Source organism: Vulpes vulpes, chromosome 9, assembly GCF_048418805.1.
Source record: "Vulpes vulpes isolate BD-2025 chromosome 9, VulVul3, whole genome shotgun sequence".
Lineage (NCBI taxonomy): Eukaryota > Metazoa > Chordata > Mammalia > Carnivora > Canidae > Vulpes > Vulpes vulpes.
Window position 1 is genome coordinate 109,420,162 of NC_132788.1, and position 22,899 is coordinate 109,443,060.

General features: G+C 69.1%; 1 protein-coding gene across 1 annotated transcript; it reads right to left on the minus strand.

Annotated features, from left to right (window-relative positions):
* Nucleotides 1-275: 275 nt before the first annotated feature.
* Nucleotides 276-19,233, minus strand: HCN2 (hyperpolarization activated cyclic nucleotide gated potassium and sodium channel 2). Its single transcript, XM_072722082.1, is given in 9 exon segments — nucleotides 276-395; nucleotides 397-1,046; nucleotides 2,718-2,882; nucleotides 3,042-3,282; nucleotides 6,054-6,200; nucleotides 7,291-7,509; nucleotides 8,562-8,723; nucleotides 9,517-9,940; nucleotides 18,563-19,233. Coding segments are annotated over 9 exon segments (2,724 nt in total). The 5' UTR covers nucleotides 19,219-19,233; the 3' UTR covers nucleotides 276-335.
* Nucleotides 19,234-22,899: the final 3,666 nt, after the last annotated feature.

The window sequence follows — 22,899 nt, forward strand, 5'->3', positions numbered from 1 at the left end:
CCACCTACGGGGCGGGCGGCGGGGTCCACAGCCTCCTCCTCCGGCCGCGGCCGCCCCGTCCCCTTTCACAGTTGGGGGAACTGAGGCACCGCGGTGAAGGCAGCCCCCGCGCTCGCACACGCAGGCGAGGCCGCCGGGAGGGGGGCGAGGACGAGGTGGGGGGCGCAGGGCTGGGGCTCGCGGGGGTGGGGGTGCCCCGCCCGCCCGCCGACTACTACTGCCTGGGCTCCTCTATGGCTTCTGGGGCGGGCGGCCGGGCAGCGCGATGCCATGGCTTTGGTGTGGGTGACGGCCCGCCCCCGGCCCGCCCGGGCCCGCGGGGCGGCGCGCGAAGGTCACAAGTTGGACGAGAGGCGCGAGCGCGCGGAGTCCAGCGGGTCGAGGCCGCCGGGGGCTGGGGGGGGCGGCGGGCGAGGCCGAGTCCCTGCGGTCCGGGCTGCGCGGGGCGGCCCTGGCGGCGGGCGCGGGCCCCAGGCGCGGCGTGGAGCTGCTGGCGGGGCGCGCGGAGGCCGCGGGGCCGGGCGCGGGCGCGCCGTGGGGCAGCGAGGGCTGTGAGGCCGACAGCGGGCGCGAGGCGCGGCTCAGGCGGCGGGCGGGCAGCGCGGGCCCGGCGCGGGGCGCGGCGGGGGAGCCGGGCGCGCCGCCGTAGGGCGAGGGCGAGGTCCGCGGCGCCCGGGGGCTGGCGGGTGCGCCCGGGGGGCTGGCGGCGGCGGGCGCGGGCCCCGGCGAGGCGGCGGCGGGCGCGGGCCCCGGGGGCGGGCGGCGCACGAGGCGCGGCGAGCCGAGCGCCAGCGGCCCCACGAGCGGCCGCGCCACCTGCGGGCAGAAGCTCATGGCCACGGCCTGCTGCAGCGTGGCGATGGCCGAGGTGACCTGCGGCGGCGGCGGCGGCGGGAAGAGGCCTGCGCGCTGGCCCAGCTCCGCCTGCTGCACCATCTCGCGGTCGTACTTGACGATCTCCTGGATGATCGCGTTCTCCTGGTTGTTGAACACGCCCGAGTTCAGGTCGTGCTGCACCTTGTGCAGCAGAATCGAGTTCTTCTTGCCTGGGGGCGGGGCGGGGGCGTCAGCGCGGGTGGGTGGGCGGGGGCGCGGGGAGGGCTCCCCCGGCAGCGGCATGCATGCGGCGCCTGCTGCACGCACCCAGCGGGCGCGGCATCCGGGCACCTAGGGCTGCGCGCCGGGCCCAGCGCCCTCGGCAGCACCGGCGAGGCCTGGCCGCACGCACAGTGCCCCTGCGCCAAGGCAGCACCACACACCTGCTGGCGCCAGACGCACACCTGCTGTCGACAAGCATGCACAGAGCGCCTGCTGTGTACAGCGAGCTCGTGGACAGTGCACGCGCGCACAGCAAACAGCTGTCGGGCGCTCCGTCTGCGCCGCGGCACACACAGCACTCCCCATGCGCGGAGCCCCTCCTGCCCACAGCAGATACCACCTGTCTGCCATGGATAGCAAGCAGAACTGAGCACCTACTGTATGCCGTAAGTACGCACAACCTGCCGCCCCGTATAGCAAGCAGGCATCGAGTACCTGCTGTATATAACAAGCATTAACCGAGGACTTGTGAGTAGGAAGCACATTGAGCACCTACTGCGTAGGCAAAGCTGGCATGAGACACCTACTGTATACTGCCAGCGTGCTTGGGACACAAGCACGGTTTTTTGTATACAGTAAACATGTATTGCGCTCCTACAGTATACAGCAAGCACATGAGGTGCCTGCTGCGTACACGAAGCGGGTATCATGCTAAAGCAAGCGTGCATTGTAGCTCCTGTGTACAGTAATCCATGTATTGAGCACCTGCAGTGTACAGCAACACACGGAGAACACTTGCCTGTACACAGCCAGAGCGCTCAGTGCCCGCCACATACATAGCAAGCATATGTGGACAGCCTTCTGTATACAGCAAACATATCTAAGCACCTCCCAAATATGTTGAGCACCTACTGTAAGAGCAAATGGTTGAGTGCCTGTTGTATATAAACGTGAATTGAATGCCTTCTGTATACCGGGAAGTCTTTGCTCTAACACCTCTGCACTCCGCCCAGGCCTGCTTTTCCAGTTGTCTTTTTTCCCCCAAATAGCAGCGAGGGCCACGGTCGGCCTGACTCCCGTAGCTAGTCGTCAGCAAGTCCTGAGGGCTCTCACGTCACCCCCTGCCTCTCCCTGCACCCAAGGCCACCTCGCTCATGGCCAGGCCCTGTCTCCCTCCTGTGTACTACTCACCTGTCCCACGCCAGTCCCATCAGGTCCTCCCCGGCCTACTCGGCCCCGTGCACCTGCTCCCTGCCTCCTCCCCCCCCCCCCACCCTGCTTCTCCAGCTGCCTGGACTCCAGGCCTTTGCACATGCCGTGTCCCTGTCTGCCTGGCAACGGCTACTCATCCTGGCCTCCACCCAGCCTCACAAGGCATTCCCGGCACCCCCACACCCCCTCCTCTGACATCAGCCTGCGGGGGGCCTGCGACACAGCCTCTTGGCCCACCATCCACACCTCCTGGCACTCAGGTGCTCAGCAAACATCTGCCACGTGAGCTGAAGTTCTGCACAACTGGGAACTCCCCACGCTTCCTCTTCCTCGGGAAACCAGGGCCACGTGTGGCCAAGGGACAGAGCAGGTCAGAGACTGGTCTGGGGACTCGTGGGGGCCCGGAGGCCCAGCTGGGCCGCACCGCCTCATCTCGGGTTGATGCCCCCCGAGACCGGCCTACTCACCAATGCGGTCCAGGCGGTCGATGGCGACAGTTTCGAAGGCCCGCCGCATCATGGGATACTCCTCCAGCACCTCGTTGAAGTTGTCCACGCTCAGGGAGTAGAGGCGGCAGTAGGTGTCCGCGCGCACGCTGGCCGTGCGCCGGCCCCGCGTCAGCAGGCAGATCTCTGCGTGTGGCCAAGGGCGCCGGCCTCAGCCCGCCAGGTCCTAGCCGCCCGCTACACCCACCTGCCCCACCCGCCCGGGCCTCCCACCGACTAGGCGAGTGCTCCAGCCTCCTGGCCTCCGCCTGCCCTGCACCCACCCCCGTCCCCACAGACGCTCACCCCCAAAATAGGAGCCGTCGGACAGCTTCATCTCCTTGTTGCCTTTGGTGAGCACGCTGACCACGCCGTGCTGGATGAAATACATCTTCTTGCCGATGGTGCCCTCGCGGATGATGTAGTCACCCGGCTGGAAGACCTCGAATTTGAGTTTGGTCAGCATGGCTGTGACAAAGTTGGGGTCGGCGTTGGCAAACAGCGGCATCGAGGCCACCAGCTTCCGGCAGTTGAAGTTGACGATCTCCTGCAGGGGCAGGAAGCAGGGGTGACGCAGGGCACCGTCCTGTGTCCATCGGGCCCTCCCCTTGGGCCCATCTCCTCCCTCAGATCCCGCAGCTTCTTCATCTACCAACGGAGTTTGGCACTTGAGCCTGAGAGCCGGCATCTTACGGGGCAGAGCCCGAGCTTCTACCACCAAAGACAGGAGCAAGAAAAGGTGTGTGTGTGTGAGCAACGCCGGCCTGTGCAGTCAGGCAGGAAAAGGCCATCAGAGGCACGAGAACCGGGAAGGACAAAGTGACGCTAAAGCTTTTTACGATCGTTCTTTTAACACGATGATCTGGGAAACCCAAAAGAACCCACGGAAACTGAGACAGTAAGAGGAGGGCAGCCCAGTGGCCCAGCGGTTTGGTGCCGCCTGCAGCCCGGGGCGTGATCCTGGGGACCTGGGATCGAGCCCCGCATCGGGCTCCCTGCATGGAGCCTGCTTCTCCCTCTGCCTCTCTCTCTCTGTCGTGAATAAATAAATAAAATTTTTAAGAAATAAATAAATGAAATAAAACAGTAAGAGGAGTCAAGTCGAGACAGCCAGCGCGAAGATGAAAAAGGCGGCATCAGAACCCAGGGCCTGGAAAGGACTCCTCAGGGTGAGCGCGGAACCGTCCCAGGCTCGGCCTGCGCGGCGGCCGTGTGAGGGTGTCGCGCTCGCCCCCCGCCCCCAGCGCAGCCTGCAACAAGGGGAGCTTAGCCCTGGACAGAAACCCAGCAGCCTTTCTGCACAGACGAGACCCCCTGGAAGAGGCCGCGGCTCAGAGAGACCCCACCTGCGCCGGCGGACGGCCCGGACTCGAGAAGCACCAGCGCCTGTCTGGGGAGGACGCGGAGCCACCCCCGGCCGCACGGCTGGACGCCGAACACCTCGCCGCCACAAAGACGGAAGCCGTCCGCTGTCCCCGTTCACTCACACGTGTCGTGGGATCGCAGAGGACATGCCATCGGGTTTGCTTTTGAGCTGCTGAAGGCCGGCAACGTCGTTCAGCAAGACCAGCAGGAAAGCCTGCTAGTCCGGAAGGAGAGCGGAGGGGGGCCGGCCCCACACCGCGAGCCCGCCCCACGGCCTCCACGGCCCCCGCGGGTGTGGGCGTGGGGGGCCAGGTGCAAGCCCAGAGGCGCCCGCGCACGGCAGCCGCTGGGGACGCCCCACAAGCCACCCGGCGAAACCAGCCGCGGCCGCCGGGGAGCGGGAGACGGACCCGGATCGCTTCCCCACACGGCCTCTCAGGCTCGTTCCAGGGGACCCACACGTGGGAAACCAAACCAGAAAAGTCTGCGCTGTGCACCTGCTGTATACAGCAGGCAGGTATGGGGGCCTCCTACAGCACGTGTGTACGGAGTGCCTGCTGTATACAGAGAGTAGGTGTGGGACACGGAACACCCACTCGGTACAGCAAGCACGTATTTAGTACCTGCTGCATACAGCAAGCGCTCGTGGAGCATGAAAATCCCATATGGAAAAAAAAAAAAAACCCACAATAAGCAAAGTTAAAGGACAAACAGCCATCGGGGTGGAAGTCTGTGTCACATGAAGTCCCCCAAACATAAAGGACAAAAGAGCAGCGACAGTTGTGGCCGGTTCTCTGAGAAACACAAGTGAAACAGCCCATCGTCACGTGGGAAGATGCTCAGCGTCGCTCAGAAGAAGAGAAACGCAGCTGAGGCCTCCCCACAGGCTCCTCTCACCTGGGCTTTGGGGTGCGCGTCCCTCGTGCTCGCTCGCAGAGGGCCCGGACCCTACCCTCGGCCCTCACCCGCCGACGGCGGAGGTGCCCGCAGAGCTCAGGGAAGGGGGGCAGGGCCCGGGGCCTCAGTCTGTGGGGCCCCCAGCGGGCAGCGTCCAGCACGGGGGCTGGGAGAGGCCACGCACCTCTGTTTGGGGACAGAACAGGTCACGGGGGATGCCCTCCGGGGACCCAGGGCTGTGGCCGATGGTAGTGGCTGTGCCGCTGGTCGGGGACACTGGGCGGCTCCGTGCGCAGAGCCTGTGGCTCTTGATCTCAGGGTCGTGAGTTCGAGCCCCACGGAGGGTGTGGAGATGATTTTAAATACACAAATATTTCTAAAAGCCCCACAAACTACTGGGCCGTGTGCCTTTTCTGATCTGTGGGGTCTGTGTCTATGAATGAATGAATGAATGAATGATCCAGTACAATTAAAGGTTTTCAGTGAGTGCCCACCTCCTGGGGGCAATGGTCCCCACCCCCCGAAGGAATCCCCCCCAGCCTCCCTCCCCTTCCCCCTGGTCCTCGGTTTCCTCCCCGGGGCTGTGCCCTCCACCTGGGGGCCTGCAGGCTCCCCGGCCTCCCCGAGGGTGCAGGGCAGGTCTCACTGCAGGTGCCCGAGAACGGCCGGCTGAGGGCTGCGGGCTCAGCCGTGTCCCCCAAATCCTGTGTTCAAGTCCTGACCGCAGGTGCCCGGGAACAGGACCTGACTCAGAAACAGGGTCTCGCAGGTGTGGTCCCGGGCTGCGGAGGCCTCGGAGCCGGCGACAGGTGCCCTTACACGCGGGGTTGGGGGGGGGACGCGGCACTGGGGCCCAAGGCAGGGTCGGGGTCGGGGAGGCAGCCGCAGGGCCTGCCGGCCACGCCAGGGTCTCCGGTGTCAGGCCCAGAACACTCAGGCCACGTCCCCGCTGCTGTCAGCGGCCGGGTGGGTGGGCTCGGCCGGCCGGGGTCCCTGAGGCCGCGAGGGGTGGCGCTGGGTCGGGGGCGACCCCCGCCCTCCCCCGCCCCGCCTCACCTCCCGCAGTGGCCCGTTGAGCTCGCCCAGGATGCTGTCCTCGTCGAACATCTTGCCCTGGTAGCGGTGCTCGTAGTAGTCGTGGATCTTCTGGCGGAAGTCGGCGGGCAGCTTGTGGAAGGACATGTACTGCTCCACCTGCTTGTACTGCACAACGGGGCGGGGGCCCGGGTCAGCGGCGACCACGACAACAGACTCGGGGTGCCCCGTTCACTCTGAGTTGCGGGTGAACAAGACGCGTTAGGAGCTTCTGGGCGGCATTTGGGGGCAGCGTATACGAGGGCAGGATTTCCCTGCCTCCCGGGAAACGGCTGGACGGCGGGACTGCGGGCCCTTATCGGAGGTGGACGGACCCCCCGGGCCCCAGATCCCAGACCCCGTCCCGGAGGCTCCCAGCCCTGCCGCTGGCTCTGGCTCCCCTCCCCAGAGATCTTTCCAGAAACTGGCTCAGCCCCTCCTGGGCAGGGCGGGGGTGTGGGCAGCAGGCGGGGGTGCCAGGCCCTGCTGTCCCCAGGACGGTGCCCCCAGGGGTCTCCCAGCCCGTTTCCGCCCCGGCTCCGCCCGCACACAGCTGCCCTGAGCTCAGCGGAACCCGTGACGCCGGGCGGGTGGCAGCACCAGCTCATGTTTGGGTGTGAGGCCCGTGGCTTCCGGACAGCCGGTGGCTCTGGCTCCAGGCCCAGCTGACCCGGCTGACCCGGCTGGCACTGTGGGGGGGGGGGGGGGCGGGGGGGGGCTCACGGTGCGCAGCCAGGACCCGCCACTAGGGAGCAGCGCGGGGCGTGGGCTGCGTCCAGGAGGCAGCTCGGCCCCCGCCCACCCGGGGCCCAGGCCTGGCCCTGCAGACCCTGCCCCCGCCCAGGGCCCCAGAGGCCTCGAGGCAGTGCGTGTCCTCGCACGACCCCAGGGCTCACAGACTCTGCCCCACACGTCTCCTGCCCCAGCCCCTCCCAAGCTGGTCCGGAGATCCTGGGGTGAGCCCGCCTCCGAGACAGCCCTCCCACCCCCAGCCCGTTTGGACCCCCGGCTCCCACTGCTCGGCTTGTGTCCCCCCCAGGCCCCAGACTCTGCTCCCTCCGTCACCGCCTCGGGCCCTTCCAGCTCCTGCTCATCACAGCACCGGCCCTCCAGGTGCCCAGCCCCCCCCACCCTGCCGGCCCCCCCCAAGCACAGCACAGGGGGCCGGGGGACGGTGCAGGGGCCCCCAGACCTCCAGAGGGTGCCGTCCCCCTCAGACCTTCTCCTGGTACTGGCGCCGCGAGGAGTCCAGGGACTGGATGAGGGCAGTGGCGTGGCCAATGAACATGGCGTAGCAGGTGGCGCCCACGATCATGCTCAGCATCGTCAGCCAGATGTCCGTCATGCTCTCCGGGGCCTGCCGCCCGTAGCCGATGCACAGCATGTGGCTCATGGCCTTGAAGAGCGCGAAGGAGTACAGCTCACTCCAGGAGTGGTTCTGCAAGGCCATGGGGGGCGGTGGGAGGGCGCTCGCGGCCCCGGGCGCTCGGTCAAGGCCATGGGGGGTGGGGGGGCTGGCGGCCCCGGGGGCTCGGTCAAGGCCATGGGGGGCAGGGGGTGCTCGTGGCCCCGGGTGGTCAGTCAAGGCCATGGGGGGCAGGGGGTGCTTGTGGCCCCGGGGGGTCAGTCAAGGCCATGGGGGGCAGGGGGGGCTCACGGCCCCGGGTGGTCAGTCAAGGCCATGGGGGGCAGGGGGGGCTCACGGCCCCGGGTGGTCAGTCAAGGCCATGGGGGGCAGGGGGTGCTCGTGGCCCCGGGGGGTCAGTCAAGGCCATGGGGGGCAGGGGGGGCTCACGGCCCCGGGTAGTCAGTCAAGGCCATGGGGGGCAGGGGGTGCTCGGGGCCCTGGGTGGTCGGTCAAGGCCATGGGGGGCAGGGAGGCTCGGGGCCCCGGGGGGTCGGTCAAGGCCATGGGGGACAGGGGTGCTCGGGGCCCCGGGAGGTCGGTCAAGGCCATGGGGGGCAGGGGGGGGCTCATGGCCCCGGGGGGTCAGTCAAGGCCATGGGGGGCAGGGGTGCTCGGGGCCCCGGGAGGTCGGTCAAGGCCATGGGGGGCAGGGGTGCTCGGGGCCCCGGGGGGTCGGTCAAGGCCTTGGGGGGTGGGGGGAGGGCGCTCCCAGCCCCCCGGGCAGGCTCATCACCCTAGGCTGCTGTCTGGCACCCGGGCCGCCCTGTACACAGTCGGGGTGTCAGCCAGGCACCAGCAGGTGCTTGGGCCCCCCACCGTGCTTTCTGTTCTTACGGCCCGTGACCCTGCCTTCCCCTTTCAGGGTCCCGATAAATAAAGCTGCCTTTTAAGTACATGTGTGTCACCGAGAATAGAATCAGTCGGAAGAAAACTGCGAGCCGATGACATCATCTCTGGTGACAGACAGGTCATTGTGCCGCTCGCGGGGTCTGGGAGCCGCCTGGGTGGTCGGGCCTCAGGGGCCGCAAGCCCGCGGGAAGCCGGGGGAGCCCCCCAGCGCCCGGCCGCGCCCCGCCGCTCACCACCATGCCGTTGATGGAGACCCAGCAGTTGCGCGGGAAGTCCTGCAGCATGGGCACCAGGAACTGCAGGCAGCCGTCCCAGTGGCACAGCAGCAGCATCATGCTGATGAGGTTGCAGATGCGCATGACCGCGCTCGCCAGGTCGTAGGTCATGTGGAAGATCTGCGGGGCACGCGGGTCAGGGTCCCTGAGGGTCCCCCCGCCTCCCCTCCCCACTGCCCCAGGCGACCGCGTGTGGCCCCGCCCGCGGCCTCGTCCCCAGAGCCCCCAGACCGTCCCCTTCAAGCCTGGTGGCAGCTGGGAAGGGGGAGGGGACATCGCCAGCGAGGGGGAGGGGGGTGGAGGGCGTGGGAGCAGGGGTCAGTGGCCCCGGGCCCAGAAGAGGCCGGATTTGGGGCGGCGGGAGGGGGGCGGGCGTGATCTCGCGTGATCTGGCCCCTCTGAGCAGCTGGGCTCCTGCCGAGGGGGCTGTGGGCTCCTCCTCTTACAGCGCCCGGGAAGGGAGGGCGCCTGCGCCGGTCCATGCTCACCGGGCCGCCCGGGACCCCCACGACTTCCCCGCACTGTGGCTCCACCTGGGCCCTTGCAGCACCCCCGGCGGCCCCCGCCCCCCACCTGCTCGCACCTGGAGGCCCCCCCGCAGCTGACACCTTCCGCCCCTCCACCTGCCTGCACCCAGAGCTCCCCACTCCCCCCACCTGCCTGCATCTGGCGCCCCCTGCCCGTACCTGACACCCTCCTCTCCCTGCCCACCCACACCAGGCGCCCCCCTCCAACCTGCCTGCACCCAGCACCCCCCGCCCTCACCTGACACCCTCCGCCCCATCCCCCACACCCCCACCCCCGCCTGCCCGCACCTGACACCTTCCACCCCCCGCCCGCCCACACCCAGCGCCCCCTGCCCCCCCACCTGCCCGTCCCCGCCCGCCCCCCCACGCCGCCGGCACGGGCTCACCTCCTCCCACTGGTGGATGTAGCGGATGAGGCGCGAAAGGCGCAGCAGCCGCAGGAGGCTGAGGATCTTGGTGAAGCGCACGATGCGCAGCGCACGCGCCGTCTTGTAGACCTCAGAGTCGATGCCCTTTTCCACGATGAGGAAGATGTAGTCCACAGGGATGGAGGACACGAAGTCCACCACGAACCACGTGCGCAGGTACTTCTTCTTGATCTTCTCGGGGTCCAGGATGATCTCCGTGTTGTCCTCAATCACGATGCCCGTGCGGAAGTTCAGCACCAGGTCCATGAGGAAGAACGTGTCCGAGACCACGTTGAACACGATCCACGGGGCTGTGGTCTCGTCTTTGAAGAAGGTGATGCCCACGGGGATGATGATGAGATTTCCCACCATGAAGAGCAGCATGGTGAAGTCCCAGTAGAACCTGGGGGCGAGGCACCGCTGTCACCCCGGCCTCCGCCCCTGCGTGCCCTGCAGGGGCCTGACGTCCCCACTGAGGACCGGCCCGGATCTCGCCTCCTCCAGTGGAGCCAGGACTTTGGTCTTGACTCCCAGGTACTGTGTACCCCGCCTCCGGGAAGCCCTCCCATGCCTAGCCAGCACCCCACTGCCCGCTGGGCTCCCCCCCCAGCCTGGGTCCCTCCAACCTGCCCTCCTGGAAGAAGCAGGAGGCCCGACAGAGCCCAAGAGGTGGCCCCAGACTGGCTAAGCGTGCCCCATGACCCCAGAGGTCCAAATGTGAGACGCAGGGTGAGCATCCAGGAAACCAGTCTGGGTGAGAAAGGAGAGGGGAGACCAGCAAGAAGGAGGGAGGAGGGGAGGGCGGGCTGGGGGCAGCACCCCAGTGTCCCGAGCAGCTGGGCTCTTGCAGACGGGGTACGGGTGCCCCGGGGGGGCAGAGGCAGTGAGGAAGGGACCTAGGAAGGGACCGAGGAAGGGACCAAGGCCTGCAGGGGGGCGGATGGTGGGAGGAGCCGAGAGGCCGGACGGCGGCGGCAAATGATCCTGAGGATGTAGGGACTGGTTGATCCCACTGCCAGGACCCCCGGGGCAGACGCAAGCCCCCAGGTGCATTCAGCGGCCCCCGGGGAGGCCCCCGGGAAAGGCCCAGGCTGCGCACCGAGCTGTGAATACAGCGTGAGGACGGTCGGGCCATCCAGGACGTGCATCACAAGCACCCCAGGACCACCGTGCCGTTGGCTCCCCAAGACTGTAGCCCGGGGGGCTCCGTCGGTGAAGCCTTCGGCTCAGGTCCTGATTCCGGGTCCGGGGGTCCAGTCCTGCTCACCGCGGGGAGCCCGCTTCTCCCTCCGCCCCTCCCTGCCTCCCACGCGCTCGCTCTCACTGTCTCAGATAAATACATAAAATCTTTTTTAAAAAAGTAAACAGAATTTCCGTCTGACGCAGCAATTCCACCGCTAGGTGTGAACCCCAAGAGCTCAAACAGATGACCTCACAGGACATTCCCAGGACCATCGTTCACCACAGACAACGGTGGAAGCTTCCGGGCCCCCTCACCCGCCCCGGGGACGGACCCCGGCCCACGACGCTCAGGGAGGGGGCTGGACACAGGAGGCCCCGCGGGGCTCGCCCACGCACGGGGAGCGGGCTGGGGGGGTCCGGGGGGGAGGACATGGGGGGGGCAGGGAGTTTTGTTTGGGAGGATGAGAAAGTCCTGACGTGGGTGGTGGTGATGATCGCACAACATTGTCACTGTACCTAATGCCATATTAATGTACATTTGTAAACGATTAAATGCCAAATTCTGTTACATATGCGTCGACACCACACTCTGAGACTGTGGGGTGGGGGTCTCAGGGGAGCACATGCCCTAGATCTGGGGCCGGAGCCCACACAGCCCGTCTAGGTTCAGGTAAAGGAGGGTCTCGAATTCTGATCGTGTATTTTAGTTCTCCCGTGACGCCGCAGGGAGCGACCCCGGGTGAGCCCGCTAGCTGTCCAGGTGTTCCCCCGCCAGGCGGGTGCGTGCGGGGCTCTCCCCGTCGCGGCCCGGGGCCCACGAGCACTTAGGGGAGGCTCGATCCTGCTTGGGCAGGACGGGCCCGGCTCCCTGGCTCCTCCTCCCGCACGGATGGAAGCGCGGGCCCGGGCCCGGGGCTGGGGTTCGCCAACATGAGCCCAAAGAAATAAGAAGCCATAAGATGCAGCCTGGCCTGGCCCCGGTGAGCCCCGGTTCTGGGAGTCACGGAAGTAGGCGCCCTCTGGCCAGCGCTGCAAGGAGGGGCGCTAACACCGCCCGCGGGGCGACCCGGGCTTCCACTTCGGGGAAGCGATCCCAAGGAAGCTGTCCAAGAGAAAGAGAAAAAAATTGAAAACCAATTTGTACCAAGATGTTCACAGCAGCTCAGTCTTCGAGAGCCAGAGGCTGGAAGGCACCCAACGGCTCACACTTGGGCGGCAACAGCCAGACCGGGCTGACACCCAGTTCTCCCGCCTGCTGGCAGGTGCGGCCGTGGGCAAGTCCACGGCCCGGGCCCAGGGAGGAGCTGGGGGTGGGAGCCCCTCGGCTGGCGGGCAGAGCCTCGCCAGTGCAAGAGGACCGCAGCGGGGGGAGGGGGGGCGGGAGGGGGCCCACGGGAGTACCCGGGGCGGGACGGACACTTGGACGGGGCGAAAGGGACTGACGCCCTGGGGGTCGTATTAAGGGCAAAATCCAGTAACTGCTCAAAATTTAAGGCCTTCCTTTGGCTGAATGCAGCTGAGCTCTGGGATCCGGGATGGAGGGTCCCCACCTGCCTGCTGCCCTGCTCCCCCCTCCCAGCCCCCAGCGCTTCCACGGTGTGAGGCTTCTGATCCCACTCACCCTCCCTGAACGGGGCCTGCCCTGGGACAAAGCAGGAAAGAGTCACTGAGGAGGCCAGAGGCCTACAAACGGGGTGGGGGTGGGCGCTAGAAACCGCCAGGGGGCCTAGAAACCATGTGGGGGGGCTAGAAACCCCCAGGGGGCCTAGAAACCATGTGGGGGGGCTAGAAACCCCCCACCCGGGGCCTAGAAACCATAGGGGGGGCTAGAAACCCCCAGGGGGCCTAGAAACCATGTGGGGGGGCTAGAAACCCCCCACCCGGGGCCTAGAAACCATAGGGGGGCTAGAAACCCCCAAGGGGCCTAGAAACCATGGGGGGGGGCTAGAAACCCCTAGGGGGCCTAGAAACCATGGAGGGGGGGGCTAGAAACCCCCAGGGGACCTAGAAACCTTGGGGGGGGCTAGAAACCCCCAGGGGGCCTAGAAACCATGGGGGGGCTAGAAACTCCCAGCGGGCCTAGAAACCATGGAGGGGGGCTTGAAACCCCCAGGAGGAGCCTAGAAACAATCTGCAGGGCTGGCGTGTGGGGGCCTCCTGGGTGGGGGGTCGGGCAGGCGTCCGACACAGATGTGGCCCAGCCAGGGAGTCCCCAGCCTGCGCTCCCAGGACTTGTCCTCTGTCTACACTGCACCTGTCTAGGCTCAGGGTCAGGGTTAGGGTCAACCCTCATTCGACCTGGGGCCGCGTCCACAGCCCTGGCCCCTGGGAGTGGCCCCCGGCCCTGGCCCTCGGTACCACTTGTCTTCCTGGGGCGGGGGGTCCTCTGGGTGTATGAAGAGGCGGAGCGGGTCTGGGGGGGCAGAGGGCCCTGGGGCAGCTCCGGGCCATCACTAGGGTGACCCACTGCTCTAAACAGGATGCCCCATATGTGCCCAGAGCCGTGACCCTTGCCCTCTCACGCCCTCTGGTCCCCCCGACAGACACCGCACCTACCGAGGGGAACCAAAGGTCTGGCACAAAGGACTCAGCTGGGGGACAGGGAGCACAGGTCTGCTCGGCCTGACCCCGACCCCGACCCCGCTCTGGGGCTGTGTGGCCTGGGACTCCCCGCCGTCCTCCCTCCCACATCGGCACCCCCAGGATGGGCGCAGGGTGTGCAGGGGCAGCCAGCAGGGCCCGGGGCTGTGCCTTCAAGGACTATAATTAAATCCCGTAGTTTAAATCGCCCCAGTGGGGCCCCCACCCCAAGGAACCCCAGGTCCCCAGTGCTGTGTACTGCACCCTGCCCCCGGGAGGGCAGCGGCCTGTCCACTGGGGAGGTCAGGGCTCAGGGTCCCGGCCCCCATCACCCACACTCGCCACACGGGCACCAGCCTTCCGTGGGGGCCCAGCCCCACCACCCCTTGGCCCGGGGCTCAGACGGAGAAACTGAGGCAGGCTGAGTGCTGAGCAACAGGACCAGGCCAGATGTGGGACCCGGGGGGACGGGGCAGATGCAGGCGGGGAGGCGCCCCAGGATCCGGGCACTGAGAACCCCGCGGGAAACAGGCGGGAATTAGCGATCGGGGAAATCTGAAGGGATTAGGGCCGAGGTCGGGGATCAGGAGTGAGCAGGGGACGGGGATCAGGGCCTGAGCGGCCCGTGCGGATACAGCCCCCGGGCGGTGTCAGGGATTAGGACGGGAAGCCGCGCCATCCCGGTGAGCCCCGCGGGCCCGAGGGGAGGACGCCCGCTGCCCACGCAGACCAGCTCGGCCCCCCGCTCCCGCCCGCGGGACCCGCATTCCACACGCGGTCCGGGGCGCCCCAGAGGGTCCCTCTGGCCAGAGCGGGAGGGCGTCTCGGAGTGCGTGGCGGGCGGGCAAGGGGGAGAAGCAGCCGTTGGGGAGAGCCCGGGGACAGCGTGCCCAGGCCGAGGAGCAGCGTGGGCCAAGGTCCTGAGGCTGCAGTGGGATGTCCCCTGTCACGGCCGGCCGGGTGGCCTGGGGCTGGAGCGCGGATGCGAGGACTTGGGTGAGGGTGGGAGGCAGGCTCTGCAGCCCAGGGAGGTGCCCGGAGAGGTGCCCGGGGAGGGGACGACGGACACATGCACACCTCGGGAAGCCTGCGCAGACCAAGGGAAGGTCAGGAGGGGGTGGGAGGGGGTGGGAGGGAGACGGAGTGGCCTGCGCTGCGTGGGTTTGGGGCAGGCACGGGGCCAGTGGGCACCGACCCGAGCATCGCCCTGGCCCTGCCCGGTCCCCGTCACGGTGAGGCCAGGGCCTTGGACATGCGACGTGCTTAAGGCGGGGACCCCAACTCCCAAGCTCTGGCAGGAGGGCCCCGGAGAGAGGAGGAGGCCTCGGCCTCCCCGGCCCCTCGCCCGGCCCCTGCCCTCCGCATGCCCCACGGAGCCTCCTTCCCCCCCTCCCTGACAGGAGGACAGGCCTCCCTGTCCCTACGGAGCCCTGGTGCCCGTGAGCTGGGTCTGCAGCGGGAGAGCCTCGGCCCTGACCCCCCCGCCCCCGTGGCCCCCCCCCCAGATAATACAGGATTTATTCCCACGAATTAATGCAGGGATTTGCCGAGAGCGCGGCACACTGATCTCCCACAGCTACGCCAGGCCATCTGGGCCCGGAGACCTCGGGGCCATCAGGTTCTGCACGCCGCCCCCCCAGGCCCCTTGGGGACCCCAGAGGGCGTGACACAGACCCGGGTCAGCGTCCACTGGTCCTGGCCTTGTCTAGATGACTCTGAGGGGCAGGAGAGGGACTGGCTCTTCTCCTTCCCGTCACACTGGCCTCCGGGCGGCCCAGGATCAGGGACTACGGGACCCAAGTCACAGCGGCAGGGGAGACTCAGATCAGACCTGAGAGGCACTTATAGACTTGGGGAGGCCTGGCAGTGTCGCCCAAGCTCTCCCGGGGTGGTGAGGACTGTGCCGCCAGGCCCTCCGGCCCCACAGCCCCAGGGCTGCGTGTGTCACCGTCTGGGAGGCGGCGTCAAGTGGCAGAGAGTAGGACGGGTGGTCCCAGCAGGTCCCAGCAGGTCCCGCAGGCCCCACGCTTGCCCACCATTTCCCCCTAGGTTGGTGCTGGTCCAGGGGAAGGGAACAGGAATTAACTCCCCGCATCCCCAGAGAACCAGGCGGCATGGCTGGGGTAGTCCTCACAGCCCCGCCCCTCACAATTAGGGGAAACCAAGGCAAGGAGGCCCAGCCACCGGCAGCACAGGGCAGGGGGGCTGGCGACTGCCCCCAACACCCTGCACTTCGGGCCTTTCCCCGGGGTGTGCTCTGCGCCCCGACACTTCCCTCCACCCACTCCCGCGAGTCGAGTCAGGGCAGCTGCGGCCCGGGGCACACGAGGCACAGCCAGGGTGGCTCCAGGTCACCAGACACTAACTGCCCCGCTCTCGATGCCAGGTGTGTGCCAGGCTGGGCGGCATGGGGACAGCTTCCCAGACAAGCAGCAAAGTCAGAGCTCGAGGAAGTGGCGACCCCGTGGCCTTGGGCAGGGAGCCTGAGGCCGCCCTCCAAAATCTCTTTTGCTTTCAAATCCTGCACAGTGTGAGGGTACAGGCGCCAGAGAGGATGGCATCCGTGCAACCGGGTCAGATGTGAAAGAGGCAAGTGTGGAAACGGGGCCCAGAGGGGCCCCTGCCCGGCGCTCCACCAACTTCTTTCAAACGCTCATGCCCGCAGCCCAGGCCTGGGTGCCCCCGATCTCCACAACCCCCAGAAGACCTTTCTCCTCCCGGGTCCTCCTGGCCTGGATGGGCCAGAGCTGGGGCCAGAGCTGGGGCCAGAGCTGGGACCGGGGGGCCGTCAGCCCAGGCATCAACCCCCTGTTTGCCCCGATGAGTTGTGTGACTTTGGGCAAGTGGCTGTACGTCCGTGCTCCCTTCCTGTGACCGGTGGCCGCATCCACCTCGCGGCCCACACGGGACCTGAATCTGTATGAGTAAGGTGTCCCCACAGCACCTGACCCAGGAGGACCTCAGGAGGCTTGCGGTTCGGGATAGGAGGGGCCGACGATCCCAGAACACGGGGTCCGGAGGCCCCGCCGCATTCCAGTGTGGGGGTATCATAAGCATTTGGTCTGACGGCATGTCCCCTCGTCCTGTCCACAGGACACGCTCACCACGTCTTATGGTTTATCTGCTCAGCCCGCACCACGTGGACTGCCCGGAGCCTCACAGGTGACCACGCTCAGAAGGGCACGAGGACCAGCAAGCCCTGGTCCTCCTGCCCGCCCTCACCGCCGCCGGTCACCAGGCTGCAAACTGCCCCTCCTGTGGCCCCAGGACGCAGGGGCCACCCAGGACGCAGCGACATCGGGCACACTGCCCGCGGGGGAGGGGCAGCTGCTGCAGGCAGACGTGCTGGAGAAGCCCCGGGGCAATGGCTACTTTCTGCGGCCCCCTCCCCCTGCCCGCTGTGTGCCCGATGTCGCTCCGCGGCCCGCCGGCCAGATCACGGGATCACGAGTGCAGACACCGAGCTCTCCCGCCCGCAGCCCCGCCGTGTGGACCCCCTTCCTCCCCGGGGAACTCAGGCTGCGGGGCAGGCTTCCTCCGCCTCCCAGGGCAGGTCTGCAGGGCGAGGAGCCGGCGTCCACCTCTGTCCCGGGCCTGTGCGCCCCTTGGCGCCTGTTTCCTGAGCTATGAAGCGGGGCCAGGACAGGGGCGCCCCGTCCCCCCTGCGGACTCCGGCTCGGCGGGGCTCGGCGGGGCTCGGCGGGGCTCGGCGGGCCGCTGTCCGTGGTGCTGAAGCCGCGCGCGCCGGGCAGGACCCTCCGCGCCGGAACGGCCGCGTCCCTCGGGGCTCCAAACTTCCCAGGCGGCGCACACTGTGCACACCCCCTGCACACCCCCTGCACACCCCCAGCACACACTGTGCACACCCCCTGCACACCCCCAGCACACACTGTGCACACCCCCTGCACACCCCCAGCACACACTGTGCACACCCCCTGCACACCCCCTGCACACACTGTGCACACCCCCAGCACACACTGTGCACACCCCCTGCACACACTGTGCACGCCCCCTGCACACCTCCTGCACACCCCCAGCACACACTGTGCACACCCCCTGCACACCCCCAGCACACTGTGCACACCCCCTGCACACCCCCTGCACACACTGTGCACACCCCCAGCACACACTGTGCACACCCCCTGCACACCCCCTGCACACACTGTGCATGCCCCCTGCACACCTCCTGCACACCCCCAGCACACACTGTGCACACCCCCTGCACACCCCCTGCACACACTGTGCACACCCCCTGCACACCCCCTGCACACACTGTGCACACCCCCTGCACACCCCCAGCACACACTGTGCACACCCCCTGCACACACTGTGCACAGCCCCTGCACACACTGTGCGCACAGCTCAGCTCGCCCCGGCCGCCCGCACGCAGCCCCTCTCCCCGCACACCTACCACGCGGACACACCCCTAGGGCCCCCGGGTCACTCTGCCCATGGCCCCGGGCCCACGCCCCCTGCAGTCACATGCTCGTGATCACACACACGGCCCGCAGTGACACGCACGCTTCGCACCCGCAGGCCACGGGGCACTCGCCAGGGAGCACGAACCACAGACATCCTCCGCCTGACCCTGGGCCGGGCCGGCTCTGGGCCTTTCCACGCATCCGCCGCCTTGATCCACACCGACGTCTACACACCCACTGACACGCGGACACGCCGCCCCGCGGCTCCGGCCGCTGCGGCCCCGGAGGGCAGCTCGGGGACCCCCGCGCGCCCGACCCTGCGGGCGCCTCCCGGGGGCGCGCGGCGCGGGCGGAGCCGCTGGACGAGGGCCCCGCGCCCTTCACCCCGCGCCGCCGGCCTCTCCGGGACGCGTCCTTCCCGAGCGCCCTTCCTTCCGCCCTCCTTCCGCCCCGCCGCCTCCCGGCGCCCACGTTCCCCTCTATTCGTCCTCTCGGCCCGGCCGCGCTCAGACCCCGGCCCGCGGGCGGCGCGGGGCGGGGCGCGGGGGAGGGGGCGAGGGGGGCTCGGCGGGGCAGGGGGCGCGGGGGAGGGCGCGGGGGGCTCGGCGGGGCAGGGGGCGCGGGGGAGGGCGCGGGGGGCTCGGCGGGGCAGGGGGCGCGGGGGAGGGCGCGGGGGGCTCGGCGGGGCCTGCGCGCTTCCCGCGCCCCTCCGAGGGCGGGGCCTCGCGGGGCGGGTCCGGGCGCGCCGGGTCGGCGAGGGGCCCGAGGTCACCCCCGGGGCGCGGGCCCCGCCCTCCCGCCGCGCGTCCGCCCCGAGCCCCGGCGCCGCGGCCGCGCGGTACCTGAAGTCGCTGTACGGGTGGATGATCCAGGCCCCCGCCGACTTGACGCGCTCCTGCTCGCGCTCCACGGCCTTCTGGCTGCCGAACATCCGCAGCGAGAACTTGTTGACGCCGGGCTGCAGGAGCGCGCCGAACTGGCGCTGCATGAAGCTGGCCTGGCTGCCGCGCGGCTCCCCCGCCGGGCCCGCCTCCTCGCTGCCCGCCTCGTCCGCCGGGCCCGGCCCCGGCCCCGGCCCCGGCCCCGGCCCCGGCCCCGGCCCCGCGGCCCCGCGGCAGGAGAACGACACCTTGGCGCCGCGCGCCGGGCCCTCCGGCCCCGCGGGGCTGCACTGCGGCTCGCCGCGCCCGCACTCGCCGTTCGGGCTGCCCTTGGCGGTGCTCGCCGCGCCCGGGGTGGCCGGACGCCCGCTCGAGCTGTCGCGGCTGCGGAGCCGGGCCCGCGGGCCGCCCTCGTCCGTCGCCTCCGGCGGAGCCGCCTCGGCCCGGGGCGCCGGCGGCGGGGGGGGCGCGGGCCCGGGGCCCGGGGGGGGCGCGGGCGGCGGCGGCGGCGGCGGCTGCGGCTGGGGGGGCGCGGGCGGCGGCGGCGGCGGCGGCCCCGGCGCGGGGGTCGCGCCCGGACTGTCCCCGGGCCGCCCGCCGCCCCCGCGCGCGTCCATGGCGAGGCGGCGCCGGGCAGTGCGGAGCGGAGCCGCCGCCGCCGCCGCCGGCCCGAGCCCGAGGGAGGGGGGAGGCGGGGCCGGGGCCGGGGCGGAGCCGCGGGGGGCGGGGCCGCGGGGGCGGGGCGGGGCGGGCCCCTCTGCCGGAGCCCCCTCCCCGCGCGCCGCGCCCGGGCCCCGCGCCGGGGAAACTGAGGCCGCGGAGGCGGGGACGGCCCAAGGGCGCGCGGCCGGAGGCCCGGGCGACGCGCTCAGACCTCGTCGCAGAAGGGAAACTGAGGCCCGCGGGAGGAAGGACGCGCCCAAGGTCACCGGGCTCGGCCGCGCCTCAGCCACGGCCTCCCCGCGCTGGGGCCGGTCCCCGGGGCCGCGCCGGCCTCCCTCCTCCGTGGGCTCGAGTTTCCGTAATAAAAGGGTTTTAAAGGTCAGAAGAGCCCGCGCCCTGCGGCGCGAAGGCCCGGGCGGGCGCGGACGCGGGGACGTGCGTGCGCGGGGGTCGCACCGCCCCCCCTCCCCCTCCCCCGCCCGCCAGGGAGGAGCCCCCCAGCCGCGCTGATGCCGCCCTGAACAGCGCCCTGAGGGTCCGCGGCGGCTGATCTCCCGGGCGCTGGTGGGCTTTAAAACGGCGACGTGCCCAGGGTCCCGGGGCGGCCACGGACTCGCACCCGAGGGCCCCGCTGCCCTGGCCCCGGGGCTCAAGCCCGGCCGGCCACTCGGCCCCGCGCTCTGGGAGGACGCCTGAGGCTCCGTGTCCGGGGCTGGAATCAGGTTGGGGGGTTGTCTGGTGCTAGGGGACACGAGGGCACAGGCCCGGGACCGTCCCTAGCCGCCGGCCCCCATCCCAGCACAGCCAGAGGGGAGGAGGAGGTGTCCCAAGAGGCAAGTAGCGGGCAGAGACAGGAGCGAGAAGGGACCTGGAGAACCCGGGAAGGAACGTTCCACCTTCATGCCTGCTCCCACGGGTGCATCCACCTGCCAGCGTGTGTCTGCACACAGCAGGTGCCCACGGGTGACAGGGTGGACAGAGGCCTGGGTCTCCTGTGCTTCTACCCAGCAGGTCAGGCATCCAGGGGCCGCTCCCACCCGCGGGCCAGACCTGCAGCCGGATGGGTGGGCGGCAGGGCCTCGCATCCTGAGGCGCGAGGGGAAGCTGGGCGGGCAGCAGGGTTGGCAGTGCCAGGCTGCAGCCCGCCCCGGGCAGATGTGTGTTCCAGCTGAAGGGGGATCTTTTATGCTCACCCTGGGAGCCTGTCAGTCCGGGCAGGCCGCCAGCGCCCCAGGGCTCCCGCACAGAGCGGGGAGGAGGCGGACCCACCGAGCCTGGAGTGGGAGAGGCGGGCCTGGACTGGGAGTCACCTGGGGGGGGGTCTCAGCCCCTCCCTGGGCCCTGGGGACCCGGCCCCCAAGTCCTGACAACTCCTCCCTGTCCCACAGGCTCCATCCTGGACAGACGGCCACCAGCCCCCCGGTCTCTCCCACCCCCTCTCCACACTCGGCCAGGGCGCAGTGCCCTGCATTCGTTCAACAAACATTTATTCAGCACCGGTGGGCTGGGACCCGGGCCACGGGCACCCTGCTGCGAGGTGGGCGGAAGGGACACTCACCACAGTAAACGTTGCATTTAATAGATACGACAAATCCCCTGGAAGATGGTTAAGCGCTACACAGCTCAGAGCCAGAGAGGGAAGACAAAGGTGCTGGGGCTGAGGTCCCGAGGCCTCCCCAGGGGGCAGGTGATGTCTGAAGGGACGGCGGGTGTCACGACATTTGTGGGAAGAGCGTCTGGCAGGTGGCAAAGGCCCTGAGGCAGGAGGGTGACTGGCTTGTGGAACAACAAAGGCTGTTAAGGCTCCCGGGGTGGGTGGACGCTCAGACGGTGGAGGGTGCACGGCTGTGAGACCCCGAGTTCACGACGGTCTGCGGCCTGAAGCTGCCTTTGCTAAGAAGCCCCGATCCCATCAGCTCAGCATTACTGGGCCCCAGCACGGGCTCTGGGGACACCTCCCAACCGACCCTGCGTCCTCTCTAGTCAGGGCAAGTCCAGGTGCAAAGGCCCGAGGCCCCGAGCTTGGGGACCCTCTGAGCGTCAGGGGCCACCAGGAGAGCCCACCGCGGCTCAGGGACATGCTGTGTGATCAGCTGGCGGCAGGGCCCCTGGCTTCAGTCTGGGAGCCACCCGTGCCAGCACCCTGCCCAGGGGGGCCAGTGACGGCAGGCGGGGCATCCCACCACCCAGTTCCCAGTGTCGCATGGCCCAGCTGGGGTCCCCGGGTCAGCCGACCGCGGATTCACCAGGACTTTCCTTTCCCTACAGAGACCGCGCTCCCCAGCAAGTGGGAGGGCCAAACTGATGACCCCAACACCTCTGTCCCATCTTCTCTGCTGCCAGGTGAGGCCCCCAAATCGTTCCCTTGCTGCCGACCTGAGAGCCCTTGGGGACCCCCACTGCAAGGGGCAGGGGTCTGGGGCTCCCGGTCTGGGACAAGTGTCCCCGTCTGTGGGCCCAGGGACGCCGCGGGGCACATCGCTTGTGCCCTGCCCCTCTGCCCCCCCCATCCTGTGCTGTCTCCATCCCACTGTGGGGGAACTGAGGCTGAGCCGGATGGATGGAGGCTTCAGGGCTCGGAGGGTGACTGAAGCCGCTGGTGACAAGGGAGCCCTTCATGCTGTTTCCAGTCGGGGGCGTCTCGGCGGGTCAGGAGGCCGAGCCTCAGCCACCTCGCCTCACCCCCCCACAGGTCGTGCTCCAGGAAACCCCTCTGGGGCCCAAGGCTCTGCCGGCCAGGAGCCCCCGCGCCCCCCCACACTGGGCTCCGGGGCCCTGGCTTCCCAGAGGACACCCCCAGGAACCCCCGACTTCGGGGGAGCTTGGAGGTTGCCCCTGAGCCCTGGCAGCACCCCCAGGGAGGGGCCAGCTCATTAGGGCCCCCCGACCGCTGCCCGTCCACCAAGGACCCCAGCCCCAGCTGTGCGGGGGCTGCTCAGTGGACGTCGCCGAGGGACCAGGAGGAAGAGGCATCCTCCACCCCCGGTGTGCGCGGCTCATGCCCCAGGGCGCCCCAGGGCTTAGGGAGGCTGGCCCAGGCCTGTCCAGCAGGGGGCAGCGGGGTCTACAGGGCCAGGCGGGTGCAACCCCAGGGGCCTTCTGTAAATGAGGAACTCCCGTGGCCTCCAAACCCTGCTCAGTGGCAGCCGCGTAGCTCCCTCTGACGGCCAGTGGGAAGGGCCAGGCCCGCAGCCCCCTCCAGGCCAAGGTGTGAGGCCCCATAAAGGACCCTGTTCCGGCCACAGAAGCCCAGGGAAACCACCTGCTGCTGCCCGGAGGCCCAAGCACGTGGCCAGCCGGGTGGACACGCTAGGCGGCCCGGGGCCTGAGAAAGCCCCCACCCCGGGGGCCGGGCCTCCCACCAGTGGCTCGTGGGCCGACCCCCTCTTCACACTGTTGTGCGGGATCTAACTTGCCAGCCTTGAAAAGGACCAATCTCCCCCCGAACCCTGATTTCTGGCCGCTCCAGAGGCCTGTGCCCAGGTCCACAGGGGAGGCACTGGGTCAGCTCAGGCCCTAGGTGGGCAGCGGGGTCCCCTTCTCTGAGAAGCTTCCCCTCTGGTACCAGGCGGGGGCCTCAGTGGCAAGGCCCTGCCTCCTCCTCCTGTTCCCAGAGCACCACCCAGCACCACCCA